Source organism: Venturia canescens, chromosome 1 (genome assembly GCF_019457755.1).
Source record: "Venturia canescens isolate UGA chromosome 1, ASM1945775v1, whole genome shotgun sequence".
NCBI classification, from domain to species: Eukaryota; Metazoa; Arthropoda; class Insecta; order Hymenoptera; family Ichneumonidae; genus Venturia; species Venturia canescens.
The window spans coordinates 18348112-18369151 of record NC_057421.1 but is presented as its reverse complement, the minus strand read 5'-3'; the positions used below and the strand labels follow the sequence as shown (position 1 = coordinate 18369151).

General features: G+C 33.8%; 6 protein-coding genes across 12 annotated transcripts; 3 read left to right on the top strand and 3 right to left on the bottom strand.

Annotated features, from left to right (window-relative positions):
- Positions 1–470: 470 nt before the first annotated feature.
- On the top strand, positions 471–5596 carry fws (four way stop). The gene is made up of 11 exons (XM_043416880.1): positions 471–583; positions 688–780; positions 1087–1437; positions 1508–1650; positions 2096–2486; positions 2697–2814; positions 2969–3109; positions 3246–3629; positions 3917–4042; positions 4348–4678; positions 5062–5596. Exons 1-11 carry the CDS (start codon positions 544–546, stop codon positions 5266–5268), a joined length of 2325 nt encoding a protein of 774 aa, XP_043272815.1. The 5' UTR covers positions 471–543; the 3' UTR covers positions 5269–5596.
- LOC122409410 (ankyrin repeat, SAM and basic leucine zipper domain-containing protein 1-like) lies at positions 5266–8647 on the bottom strand. 2 transcript variants are annotated; one of them, XM_043416948.1, is made up of 7 exons: positions 8433–8647; positions 8137–8344; positions 7561–7686; positions 7176–7296; positions 6903–7008; positions 6235–6710; positions 5266–5892 (listed from the first exon to the last, which is right to left on the bottom strand). In XM_043416948.1, exons 1-7 carry the CDS (start codon positions 8508–8510, stop codon positions 5520–5522), a joined length of 1488 nt encoding a protein of 495 aa, XP_043272883.1. In that variant the 5' UTR covers positions 8511–8647; the 3' UTR covers positions 5266–5519. The 2 variants fall into 2 exon arrangements, with proteins under 2 accessions (XP_043272883.1, XP_043272894.1); XM_043416959.1 differs by having other exon boundaries at positions 8137–8341.
- A 171-nt stretch (positions 8648–8818) lies between these two features.
- LOC122409429 (probable phosphatase phospho2) lies at positions 8819–10274 on the bottom strand. 2 transcript variants are annotated; one of them, XM_043417002.1, is made up of 2 exons: positions 10138–10274; positions 8819–9746 (listed from the first exon to the last, which is right to left on the bottom strand). In XM_043417002.1, the coding sequence occupies exon 2, from the start codon at positions 9744–9746 to the stop codon at positions 8979–8981; it is 768 nt and encodes a 255-aa protein (XP_043272937.1). In that variant the 5' UTR covers positions 10138–10274; the 3' UTR covers positions 8819–8978. The 2 variants fall into 2 exon arrangements, with proteins under 2 accessions (XP_043272937.1, XP_043272945.1); XM_043417010.1 differs by lacking the exon at positions 10138–10274 and adding an exon at positions 9864–9966.
- LOC122409441 (pyridoxal phosphate phosphatase PHOSPHO2-like) lies at positions 10085–15303 on the top strand. Of its 4 annotated transcripts, none has more exons than XM_043417032.1 (2): positions 10085–10188; positions 11066–12272. In XM_043417032.1, the coding sequence occupies exon 2, from the start codon at positions 11066–11068 to the stop codon at positions 11825–11827; it is 762 nt and encodes a 253-aa protein (XP_043272967.1). In that variant the 5' UTR covers positions 10085–10188; the 3' UTR covers positions 11828–12272. The 4 variants fall into 4 exon arrangements, 2 of the variants coding, with proteins under 2 accessions (XP_043272967.1, XP_043272960.1); XM_043417025.1 differs by having other exon boundaries at positions 10089–10572; XR_006260694.1 differs by lacking the exons at positions 10085–10188; positions 11066–12272 and adding exons at positions 10459–10572; positions 15131–15303.
- Positions 11825–17827, bottom strand: LOC122409365 (WD repeat-containing protein 6). Its single transcript, XM_043416867.1, has 9 exons — positions 17362–17827; positions 17106–17283; positions 16869–17039; positions 16226–16370; positions 15315–15954; positions 14642–15168; positions 12731–13862; positions 12265–12433; positions 11825–12115 (listed from the first exon to the last, which is right to left on the bottom strand). The coding sequence occupies exons 1-9, from the start codon at positions 17426–17428 to the stop codon at positions 12037–12039; spliced, it is 3108 nt and encodes a 1035-aa protein (XP_043272802.1). The 5' UTR covers positions 17429–17827; the 3' UTR covers positions 11825–12036.
- Positions 17828–18554: 727 nt separating this feature from the next.
- LOC122409459 (putative glutathione-specific gamma-glutamylcyclotransferase 2) lies at positions 18555–20475 on the top strand. Of its 2 annotated transcripts, XM_043417053.1 has the most exons (3): positions 18555–18731; positions 18934–19076; positions 19700–20475. In XM_043417053.1, exons 2-3 carry the CDS (start codon positions 18942–18944, stop codon positions 20228–20230), a joined length of 666 nt encoding a protein of 221 aa, XP_043272988.1. In that variant the 5' UTR covers positions 18555–18731; positions 18934–18941; the 3' UTR covers positions 20231–20475. The 2 variants fall into 2 exon arrangements, with proteins under 2 accessions (XP_043272988.1, XP_043272982.1); XM_043417047.1 differs by having other exon boundaries at positions 18555–19076.
- Positions 20476–21040: the final 565 nt, after the last annotated feature.

The window sequence follows — 21040 nt, the reverse complement described above, 5'->3', positions numbered from 1 at the left end:
GTCCGCGACTCTATCTCATAATTTAACACCTCCGTGAACTTGGCTGATTAATTTTGGATTTCTAATTTTTTTTTGATATCATTTGTCGGGCTTTTGTTAGTGATTATCGAATCTCAAAATTGATGCTTATCAAAAATAAGTTTTGATCAAAAAATTGTAAACCGAAATCCGTGTGAAATTAGCCGATTATTTCCGTCGATTATGAAATTTATGGATACAAAAAATCATTTTGTGAGACGCAACTGATTTTTTACAAATTATTAATATTAACCATATATTTTCCGAGGCTCAATTGAAACGCAGTAATTTGTTTATTTTACCATAAAAAATATTTCTGAAAGAAGAAAATCCGAAATCAATCAGCCAAGTTAACAGAGTTTTACTTTTACCCTAAACGAAAAAACTAAATAACTATGCCTGAAACCGTTGTTTTCTCTATCTTTGGGAAATCACCTTTAATATTCCCTAGATGTTGACGTTTGTATGTAACCTCAAACGTACACGTACGTCTGTACCTTTTCTTTTATCGTGCCTATATAAATTATGAGTGAAATATTAGATCTACAAAGTATAGAAAATGATGGTAATAATTAAATATTTTCAAAAAATACATTTGCCGATATAGTTGTTAATATTTCTAAGAACTTAATTAACATAACCCAAAAATGAATAAATCCATTTTGACAGATTTTTTTAAGCAATTTCTCAGTGACGAGAATAAGCAAACCGACATCTCAAAACTCTTGTCCGTTGCTCAACAGCTTAATAAACTTGGTCAGGGTAAGTTTTGGGAAAATTCAAAACAAATGAAATACGTTCAACTATGCATTATGACTCAGAAGTATGATTACACGAATTATTATTTTCTGGTTTGAAAACATTCGGTTTAATTAATTAACCATAAAATTTAATCGTTTTTGAATTGCTATTTTTCTCTAGTTAAGAAATTTGTATTCAAGTACAGGCATATTTCAATTCATGGCATTGAAAGATTTATAGTTTTTTAAATTATATGAACTTTTGAGAAGTACAAATTCAACTTATCTGATATAATAATATATATAAAGATGGAAAGTATTTTTACAGCTCTGACAGTTCTTGATGCAGAATTGCACAAGCAAGTATTAACCAATCACGAGGATTTGTTATCACAAGTAACATGGGTTGAGAAAATTGAAGGAGTTCTCGCAATAATGAGAACTCACGTACAAAGTTTGTTGTCTGCTGTCGAGAGGCTGAGGGCCAAAATAATAGACCCTTTCAACCGAATCGAAACGCAAACAGTTGTTTTGTCCAGACTACACGAAACTTCAGACTTGCTGCGAAGAGTCGCAAGAGTGCAACATCTATTACACTCACAACGATTACATGCTCAAATAGGGAATTCATCACAGGGTTCTGACATCATCAAAGCTGCTAAAAGTCTTCACGAACTTGGTAATTACTTGGTTAATTTAAGATTGGGAAAAAGTTGACCAATTTTATTACTCATATTGTTTCTACACAGAACAGCTCATGTCAGACACGGATTTAAGTGGACTTGATGTTGTTGCCGATGATCAACAAGCTGTAAAAACTCACCGTATTAATGTACAAAGAATTGCTAATCATACTATGAACCGAGGCTTGGAAACGACCAATAGTGCACAAGTGATTAATACAATCTATTTATTTTATTGATTTAAGAAAAATTAAATATTTAAAATATTTAATCAAATAATTATATTTAATCAAATTAAATATTTAAAATATTTAATCAAGTATTCTGGGTTACTCGAGTAGACAATTGGTAGTTATAATTTTCCCATATCTCAAGCTTCATTTCATTTAATCTTTCAATTATTCACAAGGTCTTATTATTTTTTATAGTAAACACATTTTCTCTTAACAAGTCTAATATAATACTTGGAGTCCGTTTTCAGATACTTCAAAATTTGTTTTATGTGAATTATATTTAAAACTTGAAATATTGTTAACTCAAATTACAAATTCTATCCCAGAAATCTAAAAATAAGTATTCTGAAAAACATTGGTTTAATGAATGAATTTTCCAAATATATGAAAAATATATGATTATTATATCTTTTATAATAAGGTAAGTGTAGCGGTCCAGGTATTCGAGAATTTAGGGATACTTGAAAAAGCTATCGAAAGTACAGAAACATCAGCCCTTGGAAATATCGAAAAAGTAGCCAAAGAAGCATTAGATGTATCTCTACCCACGAGTCAAGATCTTGCAAAGAAAGGCGGTGGGCCAGGAAGAGCAGCGATTCCCTCTCCTGGATCTTCCGGCAACGTCAGGACTCGATTGTGGGAAAATCTTGATCGTTTATTTCAAGATACTGTTTACACTCATTGTGTACAAATCGAACTCCTGGAAAGAGTTCTCGTCGAACATCATACAAAAGGCTTCGAAACATTGTCTGAGGACTTCTGGAATAAAATCATGGCTCTTTTGTCAAAAGTCTTTTTAGAAAAAGCTCAAGGTATTCCACTATTAGTAATGTATATTGACTTAAAACGAAAAATGAAAAGAATGTCTATTGAATTGGCTATTAGAATAAAATTTTTATTCCTGCAATGTATAAAGAGTGAATTGAAATATGTGCATTAACATACAAAACCACAAAATTTGTTCATTAAATTTTTCATCTCGGAATACTTTCAAAATTCATAATCAATAATCCATATTTTAGGATCGTCGTTTGTGAAACAAGCTCTGGAAGGTGAATATCCGAAATTTCTTCGGGTATTTCTAGATGTGCGAAAACGGCTGAAGGAAAAGTCCCACGCTGCTGGTACTTACACACTAGGGTGAGAATTTTCGTTTCTAAATCTTTGGATCATACAATTTCATATCCATGAATGAGTTCGACCGTGTTGGGTGATGTTCGTTTCCATGAAAATAAAATAGAATAAAATAAAAATATTTACTATTTTGTAATTATAATGAACTTTATTTTTCCAGTCGCAACATTCTACAACCATTTGAAAATGCGTATTTGTCGCGTTCGGTTTCACGACTTTTGGACCCAGTTCATACTATGTTTTCCGGAGATTCCGCTCCGGGTCAAGACGAAATCGACAGTTTGATCAGGACCGTGACAAGGTGCTTCTATGTGCACCTGCATTTTTTTAAGCGATGCAATTAGAAATCTGCGATATTCCTAAAATTGGAAAAAAATATTTGGAATTAAGAAATTTCCGCAAAAATCGAAAAGTTTTAACTTTCAATTTTTTTTTAGTGAGTTGAGCGTATCGTTGGTGGACGAAGGATTATCCACGGTGGTAGCGAGGAACGTTGGAAAAGCCATAAGGTTATTTTGTCTGAAATGCGAGCAAGGTTTAGTGACTGGTGGGGAAGCTAGCCAGGTGATCGATTCGCCAACTCCGGGTCAACAATCGAACGTTGTAATGGCAGACCTTTTGCATTATTTGGCGACTCAAACGAGTCGCGTAGTTGCCAACCTCGCGGGAAGTTTACCGAGTGAAGGAGCCACGATCATTGCCTCGGCTCTCGATGAAATTGACACATTGACAAAAAATATTCTTGCCCCGCTTTTGTCATCCATCAATGACGCTATTGAAAGTATTATTTTGACGATGCACGACGATCCAGAGTTTCGAGAGTAAGTTTCTATTCTATATTATACGTGTTTGAAAAAAATATATAAAAACTTAGAAAATTAAATCGTCTTGATCGGATATTGGAAGCGATCGGTTCTCACGAAAATATTTTTAAAAATCCAGAATAAAACTTTAAAATGAACTCAGTGGAACTGATATTAAGATATAATAAATAAACATTAGAAACCTTGAGTAAAATATTCATTTACAATATTGAAAAAGATGCAGTCTCATGATAGTATTTTTTCGTGTTAAACAGAAATCTGTAATGTTTGAATTGTTTTTGTAGTCCATCGAGTCCGCTTGGCCGTGAAATCGGATGTTCTCTTTACATGAGAGAATTGCAAGGCTTCATATTACGATCTGTCACAACATTTTTGGCGCCCTATAAAAACCAAGCGGTGGTCGCTGAGTGGTTAGTATTCATTTTGAGAACAACGAAATTTACTCTATAATTTGAAAAAAATTAATAAATTAATGTTCCATTGAAAAAATTCTTTATCGAAATATCATTCCGGGAATGAAATTGGAGAAACGAGATTTCAATAATCGTTATGAATCAAGAAATGAGGGGGATACTTTGACAAATATGCAGAAAGGGAAAATTTGAAACAAAAACAGAAGCAAACATTGAAAGAACGTTTGAAAATGAGAGTCAAATAAATTGTCATTATAAAAAAGTGTAAAGAAAAAAATACTTAACAAAATAATGTATTTCAGCTGTAAAACCGTGGCTTCGAGATGTATCGAGCTCTTCGTCCGTCACGCCTGTCTGATCAGGCCATTAACTGACTACGGAAGAGCAAAATTGATTGCGGATTTTACACAAATGGAAATAGCGGTAACGCCTTTGTGTCGAGGAGGACAGCTTGGATTTTTGGAACAACAGCAGTACAGAACTTTGAGAGCATTAAAAGTTCTTTTACCTCTCAGTCCTGAAGAAATGGTTGAGAAAGTCGTGAAAGTTGAAGGTGAAGGCGCGGTACCAGCGTCACTTATTTTATTGCATCTCTTTTCTGGGGCACCGGCCGAGTTGCAATCGCCTCATCAGGTAAACCAATTTTTACAAGAATTAAACGTAAAGCCGTTGATAAAGTATCAAATATTCATACGACTAAATGAGACTTTCGAAAAAGTTTTTACGACTGATGATCTTGACAAATATTTCCCGCATCGTATTCTCCAACGTATTTCAAAAACATTTGTTAGCACATCTAATGAATTGAATAAAATTGACAACGTTTAAATATTTCCGGAACCGATCAAGTGGATAAGAACTTATTCATTTTTATACAAATTAAGTTTCTTGTTTTGTTCAACATATATTTATGATGAAAAAAAAATGTAGATTGAAAGTAGATTCAAATTTGAAATTCAGGCTTGTAGAGAATTTTTAACGAAATTATTGAAACTGCATTTTCTTTATGTTCTTAGAGCGCTGGCTGGTCCATCAGTCGTTTATCTCAATGGATGGACACTCACACCAGCGAGCGAGAACGTTTGGCTCTGAGCAGCGGGCCCTTGCAACGTTATCAATCGACAATAAGGCAACGAAATCTTCCCACGTTTCATCATTTATTTCCACTGATGACTAAACTAGCGAGCCTTAGTGAACGTACGAATGAAAATACAATAAAATAAATTGTTTTTTTTTCTTTAATAAAAAAAAAATACTGAGAAAGCAGGTCCTTCCAAGCTGCCTTGTAACATAATATATCTTATCTGTATTATATGTCGAGTTTATCCACAGTCAACAAAATGAATCTTACATAGAAATCGCCTTAAATCTTAAATTGGCAAGTAGAAAAGAATATTTCTTAGGCTTTTATCACAGTGGAATAAAAATCAGGGTAAATTAAGGTCTTGAAATTCCTCCCATTAATCTTCGGCTATCAATTGTTCCACAATCTTTGTACGTATGAAGTTTTTGATAAATACATTCCCGTCATTAGCATGACGCTAATTATAATTGGCCAATTACGCTTTTTCTCTTTTTTCCCGATATAATTCGCCGGCACTATATCACGGTTCTCTGTCTCTATTTTTTTCGCCAATTGTAACACCTGATGTAAATCTTTTTTCAATAGAAATAACGTTTTTTCCGTTTTTTTCAGCTCTTCAGCATATGCAGCTTTTCGAATATCCGTTAAAGTTTCTTCTTTCGAACTTTCTCTCCGGATTCCATTTCTTATGAATTCGAAACTTGAACCTATCACTCCGATCTGTCTTGCTGCGTTTCCCAGCAGAGCTACACCGTCATAGAGTCTGAAAAATTCAAATGCGAGTGTTTGAAAATAATTCAAGGAATATGTAGAAACGATCGCTTTCGACGAATTCAGTTTTGTCTAAAATTGCTTATAGAGCAAATTATTCTACGGAAAGTTCAACGCTATTTTGCCAATCATAATGCACATTTTTTTCAACTAACATTGTTGAAAAATGATATTTTAATAATGAAAAAAAAACGTTAAAATTCGATGAGATTTTTGAAAAATTGCTAGAACTTGAAATTCCGATAGAATTACATTTTTCGTATACGAGCATTAAATACTCTTAATTTATCAGTTGAAGATTATTTTTGAATAAACAATCCATCTGGTTTCTTACGTGTACGGTAAAAGTCTTTTGATAGCGCCTATGCTCTGTATGCTCCAAGCTTTCGTATGAAATTTGTGCAAACTGTCGAGGAATTGTTTTCTGTGAAGATCCACGTTGATTCCCAATTTCAGAAGATCGTCGTCGGTTAATTTAACAAAAGTTTTCAAGCTCATACCCTTGAAGCAGGGTTTGTATGATTCCAGACCCATACCGTAGAGCATTTCAGCTACATCGCGATTGATCGAATCGCCGATATGGTCGGAAAACATATCGTTCCAAGTTTTTGGTTCAAATACTTCGCAATAAGAATCACCGCCGGAGTCTTCACTCAGTTCCAAGAGAGCAACAATTTTATCGTAGCCTTTTGCGAGTGCTAAATCTTTTGCAGTAAAATCTGAACGATCTGTTATCGTACGCGTGGCATTGTTTTTCAAGAGGAGCTCCACGATATCCGGCTTGTTTGCTAAGGCTGCATAATGTAGAGCCTGTAAAATTTTATTTTGGTATTATTACGAGCAAATTAAAAACTGAACTTATGTTAAAAAGTAGAAGTTTGAGATTGTGTGCGAAGGATGAAAGATAAAAATCAGCTTTGTAATTCAACTCAAGAAAATTAAATACAAATGAAGATTAGAATCAAATTTTTGCTCTTATAATGAATGAATGCGTTTTTTTACCGTTCTTCTGTCACTATCGATGGCATCAATATTGTTCACGTGTTTCAATAATTCTTCAACAATTATTTTTTCTCTCGAAATGCAGGCGAACATTAGAGCAGTTTTCCTTTAAAAGAAATTTAAATATTCTATTGGAATAGAGCGTCAGTTTGTTCTATGATTATTCGTTTGAGTAACAAGAACTCAAATCTGAACAAAGATGATGTGGGTGTTGATAAAATGTATTAAAAAAAAGTATCAATTGAGTAAATTATGATAAATGCGATTGCTTACATGAGTTTGTTGTGTGCATTTGGATTAGCCTTGGCTTCTATGAGAATGGAAATGCATTTCAAACATTGTTCCTCAGTGCCTTTCGCAGAATCGCATAACACCATCAGGGGTGAGTATCCATCTGTCAATTAAACCAAAAAAATTTTTAAACCTCGAAGAAACAATCAAGAAAAAATTGAACATCATCACAGACTCAAAAATTATTTTCTTCAGGATTACAAAGAAATATGCATTTTTGGTTGAACTTGTTTTTATTTTTTTAACCTGCAGAAAGTTGTTCAAACAAAACGTAATAAGAAAATGTGTAATTAGTGAGGTAAAAATGATTATTCCTATGACTTATTTATTCTGAAAGGTATCCATTTTGTTTCTGTTTTATTTTTACCTTTATTTTTATTTGGATTAGCACCCAGTTTTATAAGTAATTCAATGACTTCTGGTTGCATAGAAGAAGCTCCATAGAGCAGTAAAGTCCATCCAGTATGAAGGTAATCGTTGACGTTGTAACCAGCTGAAAGGCGTTATTCAATGAGATTGCATTCAGATTCTCATATAATTAAGGGTATTTGTTGATTTCTGGAAAGCCAAAATTTTAATGAACTTTTTCTGTTGTAGGAATATAGCATCATCTCTTAAATATTCAGAAACTTTGAAACAACTTGATGCTTCATCGATGCACAATCCAACCTGTAGAATTTTTTGATACCAAAAATCATTGAGATATTGCGCAATTGTCAAATAATGACCTTTGCCAATCTAAGAGATTTATTTTGAAAAATCAATTCAATATCTTTTTCCAAACAAGCCTATGTACAAAATATTTAAAGTTTAAAAAAATTTTTTTTAGCCGGATAAAGATTATTACACATACTACATTATATCCAATAAATTTGAATGGTAATTTATAAAAATACGAATGAAAACGATACTGTCAGGAAATAGTAAACACTAAACCATTTACCTTTGACATAATCGTTTATAACTTGCAAATTTCCACTCATACAGGCACTTAAAACTCGAAATTGTAATTCCTGCTCTTCTTGACGAGCCTGGTCATCATGAAAAGGCAATGATTTGACAGAAGGTGAACCGCTATTGTTATTTTGAGGCGAAATCTGAGCAGTTCCATTTTTCTGTCCTGACCATCGTTTGTTAGATCGACTTTTCTTCTTAAAAAAAAAATTGCATGAAAAAATCTAAACCTATTGATAGTTGTTAATTTCATTAGGACAGGTTATGTTATAGTTTTTTATATACATTGTTCTTAGCATTATCCCAATGGGAATCCTCGTCCGATGAACCATCGTCGGACATCCCCGCGGGTCTACACGCCATAGTATAATACTTTATTTAGTAAAAAAATAGAAAATAAATTGCGATTATTAACACGATTCCACGGATATTTGTCACGCTGCTGGACGCTCTTTCTTCGCTTTGTTTACACCGGCACTTTCTTCTTCTGCGCACGCACGCTCTCGACTCTCAAATCCAATATTTTTTTGTTCTCGTGCACGCTCTACTCAAATTGCTTGACTGCTTTGACAGAGCAGTTGTCGAAATCGATGGAAGCAAACGAAATCCTGGAATACTATTTTCATTCCGTAAACGAAAGAATCGAAATCCAATACTTAGCATACCAATTGTTTTTCGATTTCACTCCTTTTATTACATACACATAAGAAAAATACACTGAATATGTGACAAGTCGCGGTTTTTGCAGAGTCCATTCAGCGAATTTCACGCTGGATATATTATTGGCTCTGCAATGAATAAATCTAGATTCTGTGAAAATCATATTTTCGGCTAACGAAGTTCCATGGATTCGATTTTTTGTAGTTCTAAATTTGGTATTCTGACGAGATCGTCCCATATTTCAGAACCAACAGTCCAAGGTAAAATTTTAGCTTTTACGGCATTCCATACATCGTCGTTCTCGTTCTCATTGAGGATCTTGGCTAGTTTATAATTGATCCTTGGAAAAGCCAAATCTTCAGCGGACAAACGAAGAATCGGACAATAATCATTTTCCTCATTGCCGACGTAAGCTATTTTTTGGAACTTGATTCCCTCCGCCGATCGTCGTTTGACATAATTGTCAAGAATGTGACCTTTGCACATATTAATCGCACAAAATTGGCACCAATCTTGCTCATGATACGTGTCAATTCTGAGCAGGCCTTTACGATCGAACCACGCCGGATTCGTAAATATTTCTTTGATCGTATGAACGAGTTTATGATGCTTGAGCCAAAAATCTATGAAATATGTATTCGCATCGCTTATAATAATAATTTCGACTCCTTGAGAATGTAATTTTTTCAACAGAGACGGAAATCCGTTGACCGGCTGTATCGAACTTATCGCCTTTCCAACGTCTTTCTCTCTTCTACCTTTCACGTGAATAAATTCAAATACTTTTCTCATATACGTAGGACAACATTCTGTCTCGTAAATCCGTTCGATTTTTACCAGACAATCATCCCCTTCTAATAGACTTCGTATTACAATGCCCGTGTTGTCGTCCGCAATCGTGTAATCGAAGTTAAAGGCTATCAGCAAGGGCTTCATCATCTGTCAAAAATTAGAGATAATTTTTTTTGCTATCAAATGAAAAATGTAAACCAACAGAAAAATAGCATAGAAGGGTTTGATAACAAACGTAATGGATTCAAAAAATAATAATCAAACCGTTTATCCTTCGAAATCGAACGAATAACAAAATTCCAACCTTTAGTTTCTTGTGTTCGAGAATTCAAATTAAAAATATTCTATAATTTGTATAATATATCATTTACAAAAAACCGCAATAATTTTTTTATTTTTAATTTCCGCAGTAGCATATCTACGAATCGATTGAAAAAGTCGATCATGATGATCGATTATCGAAAGTTTAAACCAAATTTGTAAATAAATTCGAGTGAGACAAAACAGATTGGATTTTCAAGCGTATGATCGTACTCACGATGATCTTTTATTGTTGAAAGTATTTGGGAATCAAGCGAGCAGAACGAAGTTGAGTTATTTGACATTTCTATATAAGAATTTTGTCTATATAGTGAAGTGTCGCCTTGATGTTTCTTATTATCAAACGCATCAAACATTTTCGAGCCAATTAACCAACAAGTTTACGTAAAGTGGCCTTTGGGAGAAAGCAATTATAACGTGTGCTTATCATACCGTTAGACAATAGATTCCACGCATATATGCGACAGTAAATTCACACGAGAAACGTGTAACTCAACTTTGATGAATATTCTTACAACCGCTAAACAAGGTTGGAATTCTTGTAATTATATTGACCCGATCGTTGCGTTCGAGGCTAAAAAATTGTCGTCAAAATCCCCCAAAATAACGAAACTTCAATATTTTTTCGACGTTTTCTGGTCCCGAATTTGTCGTAAGTAAAAACTTTTATGACTCTAGATTTCCAATCAATTAAATTATTACTATTTTCAAGAATTTACGTTGCTCTTCCTGAAAAAAAATATGGCTATCACGTTCACATTAACCAATAGAAAATAAAAAAGGATGAGTGTGATGAGTGAAAATGTGACATCGATTTTCAAATCTCGGATTCATTTATTAGAAATTTTATTCAACCATACTTCACAGAAAATTGGCTTTGTAACTCTGCATAATAGTGTGTCCTATTTTTGCCTCTCACAAATAGTTAATCAACATTGCTATTCGTTTTTAAATGAGAGTTGGATAAAGTAATATGATAAATGAATAGTGATGTTTCAATTTGTGAAATCGAATTAATAAATTGATACAGTCAATACAGAAATAATTCGTCAGTGAAAACAAAATCAGTGTCAAGTGCAGTTGATATTGAAACGTAAGTTTTGCTTCATCGAAATTGACAAAAAATTTGTATTCTATTTCAACAGATGACAAAGCCTCTGTTGGTAGCCTTTGATTTTGATCACACAGTTGTTAATGGCAACACGGATACTGTAATAAGGAATTTACTCAAAGATGAGGAAGCCCTAACTAATTTGGAAAAAACCTACCACAATGAATGTTGGACAGTTTATATGAGACAAATATTTGAATGTCTTCATAAATCAGGTGTAACAAAAAAAGATATTGAGAATGCTATAAGTACAATACAGCCGGTGGATGGTTTTCCATCGTTAATGGAGAAATTACACTCTCAAAATGTTGAGATTATTATAATAAGTGATTCAAACACATTCTTTATAAAACATTGGCTGGAACATCAAAAACTTAATCAAACAGTCAAAGAGGTATTCTCAAATCCTGCTTCGTTTGACGATACAGGCTTGCTCATGATTGACATGTACCACATGCAAGATTGGTGTAAATTGAGTGAAATAAATATGTGCAAGGGCCATATTCTGGAGGATTACATAAAGAGAAGATCAGAGGAAGGAATTGAATTTCAGAAAATTGCCTACGTCGGTGATGGAAGAAATGATCTTTGTCCGATTCTACGTTTATCCGCTGAAGATTTAGCTTTTACAAGAAACAATTATTCACTCGCAAAAATACTGAAGGAGATTGAGGGTAATGTTGACAGGACACCGAAAGCAGAAATTATAGAGTGGAAAGATGGAACAGAAATATGGGAAGGACTCGTCAGAAGGATGCCGAATTTAGATTGTAAAAATAATTTGAAGTCATCGTAGTATGTCCTTTATTTTTTTATTCCAAGTTATCTGCAGTACAATGTACTTATCTTTGACAATTTTCTGAATAGTTAGTTATTCAAAAATCTGGTGTTGATCAGCTCGTAAAAAATAACTAATTTATACAAAATCTTCGTTTCACTACTTTGATGTAACGAGATTATTTGAGCAGCAAAAAACTCATATCTCGTATTTTGCACAAATATAATTTACAAAATTGAAGAATCAGTCGTCAAGACTATAACTTCGAAGCCTTTTCCATAGACGAAAACCAGTCTTTCATCAAACCTGTAATAATATAAATATCCTCATTTAAATGAGCTGAAGCTTCAAATAAATAATCACAACATTTTTTCATAAGTTTTGTGGCCAAATTGAAAATTTCCGAAATTCTGTTTTAATCCAGATGTTTTTTAAGAAAATAAAAAAATTCTTACCCACTGTTCGACTCGCACAAAGTTACACCCTGTACGTCCGACACAAGAGTAACTTTTTCTTCCAACTGTGAAACAGACAATGAACCATCTACATATGAGTACGAATAGACACAAATTTTTTGGTCTATTCCAGTGCTGAGCATCCGATGACAGTCGACGAATTTTGCACCTATAATTGAAAACGTTCATATACCAACAATTTTCTTGCAGCCACAATCAGAACTTGACTTTATGGTCAATATTGGAAAATTTTCGATATGATTTCTGGAATATTTTTTTCATGCTGTTGCTTTTGATGGGAGTCAAAAAATACACAAACTCACGAAAAATGATTGTCAAGTTGACAGTTTCCGGAAGTTTTCAAATTAAAAGGAAAAAAGGATTGTTCTGAATTTTTTATTAAATTATTGTTTTTTGTCGTGCAATGGAACGAGCTAGCTTCACATATGAAAAATATAAGAAATACCTGTGATTTGTGCTGCATGAATCGAGGATGAATTCCAGGTGGTCAGCAAGTTAGCAAAAAATTTGTTATTCCTCGACGAAATTTCGATGACGACGAGGCTTAATAAATTATCATCACCACCAGTCAACAAGATCCATGTGGAAGGATCGATTCGGCGAAAATCAGAGCTATTTATACCAGATTGATGGATTTTGATATTTGCAAATGGAACGTTGGCCTCTTCGTCGTATCTGTTCATTTTTTCAATGGAGTTTTCCACGAGGTTTTCAACGGTTGAATTCATTTGCCAGAATCTAACAAATCCATCGGTCGTCATAGACATCAATATTATTTGAGATTCGTGGACAAATGTTTCAATTTTTAAAGTACAACGATTGCAATAATTGACAGAAGGACTGAGCAGCAGAATATTTTTGGTGATGTCGTAGACGAAAGTGCGCAAGTATCCATCGGAACAAGCGACGAAAATGATTGCGAGATTCGGATCATTTTCATATGATTGAATTTTCAAATCCATGAATCGAGTTTCAGGATCAACAAAAAATGCTGGCTCATTAGATCGCCCGTGTTTTTTACGGTCTTTATCTGTTCCACGTAACATATAAGACAATAACTCTCTGCAGGTCACGGAATTATTTGTTAACACTCGATCTTCGTTCATGACTCTAATTTCCCAAATTTTCAATTGGGCTCTACCCCCTCCAGACACGACAAGGCTTCTCGTGAATTTTTCATTCTTTTCTAAATTAAATGTTGCTAAACATTTCACGTTCGATATATGACTGTCGTAAGTGTCCAGTGTTTCGACACTGTACCTTTGAATGTTTGATTTTTCTTCAACTATGCAAGACAAACGAAGAGTGCAATCTTCACTCGCTGATAAAAAAATTTTGTCATCTCCCAAAATTTTCAAACATTCGACGCTGTAAATTTCTTTGGTGTGGAAACCTTTTTTTATGGGGGGGCTTGTGTTACGAAGATTCGAATTCACATCGTACACTCGCTTGTCTCTTATGTAGAGAAAGTTCATTTTTCCATTGGAGATTTTGCAATCCCACGATCTGTGACCACCCCCGCAAGCGTATCTGTTAACGATCCTCTTCAAACTCATACTGTAGACCATAATCTCAACCTGCAATAAACAAATATCTTTAAAGAAAATTCTTTTTCGCAACGAGACAAAACAATTTATGAATCGATATCACGATCATTGGTTTGTTTTTAAATTTAGAGACAATATTGTTCAATTAACTAAAGAATCTCGTTGTTGTCATTTTTTGAATTCACATTCTGTTCCAAAAATTCGATCTGCAAATCGCGAATTCATGACTCGGTAAATGTTCGAAAAATCAGCTGATTGCTCGAAGGAAGTTGGGAGTAAGGGGAAGTCCCTCCAATAACAATAATTATATAATGAGAAATAACATCGGTTACAGTTCCCTCCTGTTTTGAATTTTTTAAATATCGACTCGCTGCGTGGAAATTTATGATTTCGTTTGAGGAAAATCGTCGGCCGTGATTGGGACAATTTCGAGGCAATTTTCGTTAGTGTGCACTCCTGTTGGAAAAAAACGCAACCCGAAACGAGTAAACAAACTAACAAACGATCGAACGGGACAAAAACAATAAAGGCAAGGTTTGTTGCTGGTTAGATTCGTTTGTCTGATCGATCGTTTGAGAAAATTTTTGTCTAAACGAAGAAAAGAAAATCCATCGCCATTTGTCGTCGAGTTCATCTTATGGGGTCACTTTCTCTACCCTTTCCCTAACCTCAGCCTCGTGAAAAGGGGGTGAGACTTTGCAGACATCTACCGACATATTTTCCAGTTTTTGAAATAAAGCAAGTTTCTGAAGTGTGCAAATTTTTCATTCACGAAAATCTAAGTGTGGATTAATTGAATTCGTCCATACTTCTTTGAATCCCATGACATAGAGATCGTCGCCGTCCTCAAGAACTTTACAGACCCAATCCATCGGCATTTTCTTTGGATGGAGCGATTTGAGTTGTTGCGTATGATCATCAAATTCGTAAAATCTCAGAGTACCATCCCGTCCTGTACTCAAAAGTTTGTTGGCCGATATTGTAAAAGATTGGACACCTAGTCGTCCATGAATTTTGGAAAATATTTGCTTCGGCAAGGACTCAGGGTTTCTGTGATCCAAACTATAGACATAAATACTGCCGGCTCGATCACCGCAAACCAAAAAGTTTTTGAAAATGATTGCTGCGGTCGTCCAACGCTCGCGACATGCTGGTAGAATAAAAGTCAATCCCATTTCTTCAGTCTCTGCAACCCTATCGATTATCCACAAATTTCCAGAATCCCCGCAAACTATTATTTTTCCGTTATCCAGCCAATGTAACGAAAATATTTTTGACTCTGTTATTTTCCTTTCTAGAGTTTTCCGTAACGTCCAATTTTCTTCGTTGAAGATCTCTGGAAAATGATATTCAACATCACATTAATGCGAAACGGAGGGAGAAAGAGTGGAGGAAAAAATTTATGTGACACTGAAAAGAACTTTTGAAAGAATTTTGTGCGAGAATAAATAGTAATACTATGCCATGAAAACATCTTTCTACCTTCGTAAATTTCCAGATATCCATCCTTTGAGCCCAATGCAATTTTCTTGCGGTCAGGAGAAATTTGCATAACAGAATAACTGGAAAATCTGAATGAATTAAAAATTGTGCTAAGCTTGCCGAATTCTTGACAATAATGGATTAAATATCCTCCGTCGATGAAAATGAGAATATTACGAGACTGAGTGTAAAAAACGTATTTCGGATTTTTTTTTTCATCGTTCGTGTAAATGGAGCGTTCCTGGGGGAATATTGGGGACTCGAAGGGCCAAACATTGACGGCTCCGTCAGCTCCACCAGTGAAAATATTTTCATTATTTTCAGACACATCTATGCTCCAAATCTCCGAGCCGTTATGGATCTCAATCTTGTCCAAAAGCTCTCCATCCAAAGACCAAATACACATCAAAGAATCTTCACCGATGCTTATCACTTTTTTTTCTCTAATTATTGATCGCCAAACTCTTGCTGTGTGTCCATACATAGTTGTTGTTAAATCAATTTTGCAATTATTCCAATTGATTTCGTTCCCATCCTCAAACTTTTGTTTCTCAATTTTCCAAAGTCTGACCGTTCTATCATCTGATGTTGAAGTAATAGTTCTGAGTGCCAAATCGTACGATACTGAAAATATTACACCCTGAGAGTGTAGAAAAACCTTCAATTAAAAGGAAATTAATGTCTTCATTGTGAGAATTAAAAAAAAATTTCTTCCAAATTTCTATATTACATTTTTTGTAACAATATAAAAAAACTGAAAATTGTAAAATTAATACTTCTGTACAAAACAATTGATACAGTATAGAATAAACAAGTATTTACTACAAAACCTTTAAAAGAGTATTCATGTTAATTTTAGTTGTATACAAAGAAATATTGTAAAAGATCATGAGGACATTTTATGTGCTCACTTTGTGACCCTTCAAACGATGGAGAACAGCAATGTTGTTTGAATACTGAAGATTGTTTTTCGCTTGCCAGATCAAGATTTCTTGAAAAACAGTGCCGCTAAAAACTATGGTTTCTTCTCTTTTTGCCAAAAGTGATCCTCCATATCTGTTACTTTTTCATAAGGAAGATCGTCAGTAATTGAAAAACTGTGTGTCAAATTGAAAAAAAGTGGAAGCCATTGTATATATGAACGTTCAAATGTTTGAAGGATTTGAATTTAGTAAGAATCTCTTTTCATAGTGTTCAGTTAATTCGGTTTTCACTATTTGTAATTTCAATTATATTGTAGTCATCAATTAAAGTGAAAAATCGATTGACACCTCTTGCAACATTATAAAGTCTATAAGAGGTTAAGGTGAATGTCTTTGAATGGTTGTTGAGTTGAAAGAAGTCGTGAATATTCTTTCACCAATGTATTAATAAAATATATCAACATATGAGGAAAAATGAACTTGTTGTAATGGCTACATATCGAATTTTTTAATTTCTATTATTGAATTCAAAATTGTAAGGTGACACTAGATTTAACAAGGCTTCTCATAATTTTCCACTAATTTGTCGAATTAAATTTTAAAGGTGGTCAAAAATGAACAAAAAGGATACAAAATACATTGCTCTTGGCACTGAAGAGTATGAGCTTTCTTGCTGTTTTTTTCATAAAATTTTAAACTGTTATGAGCAAAAAGTATACTCAATGAAGTAGAGTTTTCATGATGATTCCATGCAAGTGCAATAATCCAGTCATGAAAACGTTCAACCGTGTATAATTTGAGCCTGTCCAGGTGAAAGGAAAAATATTAAGTCCCAGATAAAAGTAACAAAATTCACAAGAAAACTTACTTGACAGTGTTTTCGTCAATCAAAAATTCACAAATACTCAAGTTCTTCCCACCAAAAATGAATAACTCATTGCTGGGTCCTTTCACAATATCATGAATATTATCATTCTCGAACACCTTGAGTTTAGCCACCGTTTCCCTCCTCTCACTGTGATAAACATCAACATAGTTTCCTGCACCTGAAAATAAACAGGAATAATTCGAAAATTTTTGGATTTCCAATAAAGATTGAATATTTCGAGAATTCCAATAGTTACCTATACATACGTATTCATTTATGCAACGTATCGCCAGAATATCACTGCATAAACTAGCAGATAACATTTTTTTTACTCTTACGAAAAATAAAAAATTAAAGAATCGACATGTGCGATAATAATAACGAAATGCAGAGCACACGTGGAATCGAGGGAAAAATTATAGGGTTAGGTCGAATCAGCTGTTGCATAGAAATGACAGTTTGATGTTATTTAACTCAGCATGATTTTGAATTCTTGTGTTTTTTCTTCATACTTTCATTAGATGGACGAATAGTTTAACTCAATTTTCAAGGCAACAAGAGGCTCGTTTACATGGTGCTAGCTTTATCATTGATAAGAATTCATTTAACTCGATTCAAATTGCATATTGAAATCTGTTAAGAATATAACCTACAATTAACTGCTGTTAGAGTGCACTTTCATGCGGTTACGCACGAAAATTGTTCCGTCCGGGGTTGAATTCGTGGAAAAAGTTTATTGACGATATCAATGTGCTGTACTATTTTGTAATAAGGATAAACTTCCGAAAAGCGGAAACCGAATTTTGAGCTGAAATTTTGCATACTGCTTCTTTATAACAATATAAGACTTCCCCTAAAAGGATTTTTGGCGACTAGCAATATTTATTGAGAAATTGAATTTTTAAGTTGCTATTTTAGCCCGAGCAAGTATATCTATATATCGCTTATCTCGCTCGGCCGGTATCCTCACTTCGCTATTTCGATAGTGCCTAGGCTACATGGATGGCAAACGTTGCGCTCCTTGGCTGGGCTACTCCGGGGATTTTTTCCTTAAAATTCCGTCTCCCCGGCGCTTTTTTTTTTTTTTATTTTTTAAATTTGAACAAAGAAAAAAGAAAATTCTTGAAAAGTAAATGGGTGGGTCTCCCCGGCGCTTCGCGCCGGGGAGACGGAATTTTAAGGAAAAAATCCCCGGAGTAGCCCAGCCAAGGAGCGCAACGTTTGCCATCCATGTAGCCTAGGCACTATATAGCGAAGTGAGGATACCGACCGAGCGAGATAAGCGATATAGATATACTTGCTGGGCTAAAATAGCAACTTAAAAATTCAATTTCTCAATAAATATTGCTAGTCGCCAAAAATCCTTTTAGGGGAAGTCTTATATTGTTATAATGAAGCAGTATGCAAAATTTCAGCTCAAAATTCGGTTTCCGCTTTTCGGAAGTACAGCCTGTAATAATATAGAAGAAGTTTCGAGAAACTCGTATTATTATCGACATAACAAGAAGTTTCCAGCAACCAAATGGAATTTGTGCTTGACGATATTATTCATTATTTCGACGCAGTGATGTGTTCTGAATGACAAAACAAACAGTAGAGAATTAGGCGACAATTTTAACCATCGATGTACGTATCGTCTTACAGTTTGGATAAATTCGGTTTGAATACAATAAAAAAAATTTGTTATCCTGAAACAGAATTAATGAGAGTGCGAACAAACGACAGAAAAAAAAATGAAAACAAAATATTTCATTATTGAATGAAATAACTAAAAAATCGAAATTTCAAAAAATTTAGTATTTTCAGTCAAAAATTTCGTTAATCACAGATTAAATAATGTGGGTGTTTGGATATGGTTCGCTCATATGGAAAGCTGACTTTCCTTATGAGAAAAAACTTGTTGGCTACATCAAAGGTTACGTGAGACGATTTTATCAGAAGAGCACAGATCATAGAGGAACACCAACGAAGGTAAGTTTTTTACATCAAAACATATTCAAATTCACAAGAAACTGAATTGATTAATAAATACATAACAAATTATATATCTACTTTCCCTTTAAAGTTTTTCGAATAAGTTTTTCGGAATAAGTTTTTCGAAGGCTCTAGCTTAATTTCTTTGAATATGACAAGTTTCTAGACATACTGGGGTATGCATACCCGATGTACCCTTAGCACTACTACACAAAAATTTGTTCTTAGAAATTGTATAAACAAACTAAAAAAAGCCATGCCAGTACCTAGGAAATGACGCTGAAGTTTCCAACGTTGGTAGTCCAACGAAATGATCGAATAAAACCCTCCAATAATTCCAGTAATTCTCCTATTTTGTTCCCTGCCAAATTTGCGATTCGTAGTTTTTCAAGCTGCACCAACGATTCGTGAAATAAAAAATTGATGAATTAAAAACGTTTTTTTTGTTCATTTTGTTGGACTCCAACGTTGGAAACTTCAGCGTCGTACCTAGGAATTGAAATTTTCAAAGTGAAAAATTTATACGACAATAATGGTTAATGATTTAAAAAAAAAATCCATTGTCATATGTTTTGAAATGCTACATATTGATTAATTAAATACAAGTTCATTTTTTTTAGCCTGGTCGTGTGGTGACTTTGTTGGAATCTACAAATTCGGAGGACCAAGTTTGGGGTCTAGCATACAAAATAGCTTCTGAGGACATAGATAATGTAGTGAATTATTTGGACTTCAGAGAAAAGGGTGGTTACACCCGAAAAACAGTCCTTTTTTATACGTGTAATCCTGTATTCACAATTGACTCCAAAACGCCGAATAGTCAATTTTCCACCAATAGTTTAAGGAACGAAAACCTTTTTACGCCAGTGCTGCCAACAGCATCGGAGGAAATGTCATTTTATTTAACCATCTACATAGGCAACGAAGATAATCCAAATTTTGCAGGGATTGAAAATGTAGAAACCATTGCAAGGCACATTAGTGAAGCAAAAGGACCCAGCGGCACCAACATTGAATATCTTTACAAATTGGCAGCTGCTACAAGAATCATAGCACCAGGTATACAAGACGAACACTTGGCTGCTCTTGAAAAGGCTGTGAAATTGCTTGAACTGCAAAAAGAAAAAGAAGTTTTGTCCATAAGCGACTAATACACATGATGGAATGGAAATTTGTCGAGATGAACTGTCAGTTGTATCAATAAAGAAACCTCTCCTTAAAGATTTTGAGATAAGTGTTTCGCTCATTAATTATATTGTTTGAAATATTAGCATTTAGGGCATCTACTTAAACATGAAAATATTTCAGTTCTGTGAAATGTAAGAGCTATTGATTTGCTTAAAAAATGGAACTGCATGTCATGACAAATTGTCAAAATACAAAATGTTTCGTGCAACATGAACGAATTTTTTTGTCACACAGTAAAGTCGTGATTTGAATGACAAAATTGACAAATCATTCAATGTTGGATATTTCTGAATTATCTACTTGTCACAAATTTTTGATTATGTTTCTCAAATTCAACCAAAACTCACGAATGAATCACTGATCATCTAAAATATTTTGCATTATGTTTTCCAAATCAAACAACGATATTTTGAATCGTGAGTTTTTTCAGGAAATTCGTTTATGTTTCAAATTTCTTGGTATTCTTATTATGAAAATTTAAAAATTTTCAATACGATGTTAATGACTCAAGGAATAATGTAAATTGGATGTTCTCCAAAAAAAACTTTTACAAATTTTAGCGCCGCAATACCAAATTTTTAAAATAAAAAAATACCTCGTTAAAATTAACTCGGACCTGATACACAGTATTAGAAAAATGCTTATAGTGAAATTAAAAAATGTTTATATGAATTAGTAGAAAAGAAAAAATTTATATGATAATATTGATGGTTCGGTATGGATAAAACAATTGAATGAATTTTAGCAAATTTGCTTTAAATTCATAATAATCA

Bases quoted from the DNA above. Each gene is read 5' to 3' on its own strand.
- LOC122409441 (XM_043417032.1), top strand. From the start codon at position 11,066: ATGACAAAGCCTCTGTTGGTAGCCTTTGATTTTGATCACACAGTTGTT.
- fws (XM_043416880.1), top strand. From the start codon at position 544: ATGAGTGAAATATTAGATCTACAAAGTATAGAAAATGATG. The intron at 781-1,086 runs GTAAGTTTTGGG...GTATTTTTACAG, and splicing joins GCTTAATAAACTTGGTCAGG to CTCTGACAGTTCTTGATGCA. The intron at 3,630-3,916 runs GTAAGTTTCTAT...TTGTTTTTGTAG, and splicing joins GACGATCCAGAGTTTCGAGA to TCCATCGAGTCCGCTTGGCC.
- LOC122409459 (XM_043417053.1), top strand. From the start codon at position 18,942: ATGTGGGTGTTTGGATATGGTTCGCTCATATGGAAAGCTGACTTTCCT. The intron at 19,077-19,699 runs GTAAGTTTTTTA...CATTTTTTTTAG, and splicing joins ATAGAGGAACACCAACGAAG to CCTGGTCGTGTGGTGACTTT.
- LOC122409429 (XM_043417002.1), bottom strand. From the start codon at position 9,746: ATGATGAAGCCCTTGCTGATAGCCTTTAACTTCGATTACACGATTGCG.
- LOC122409410 (XM_043416948.1), bottom strand. From the start codon at position 8,510: ATGGCGTGTAGACCCGCGGGGATGTCCGACGATGGTTCATCGGACGAG. The intron at 8,345-8,432 runs GTATATAAAAAA...TTTTTTTTTAAG, and splicing joins GGGATAATGCTAAGAACAAT to AAGAAAAGTCGATCTAACAA. The intron at 7,297-7,560 runs GTAAAAATAAAA...TTTAATTGACAG, and splicing joins TAATCCAAATAAAAATAAAG to ATGGATACTCACCCCTGATG.
- LOC122409365 (XM_043416867.1), bottom strand. From the start codon at position 17,428: ATGTTATCTGCTAGTTTATGCAGTGATATTCTGGCGATACGTTGCATA. The intron at 16,371-16,868 runs GTATCCTTTTTG...AAAAAGTAACAG, and splicing joins TGCCAAGAGCAATGTATTTT to ATATGGAGGATCACTTTTGG. The intron at 13,863-14,641 runs GTATGGACGAAT...TGTTTATTGCAG, and splicing joins ATGTCATGGGATTCAAAGAA to GTTGAGATTATGGTCTACAG.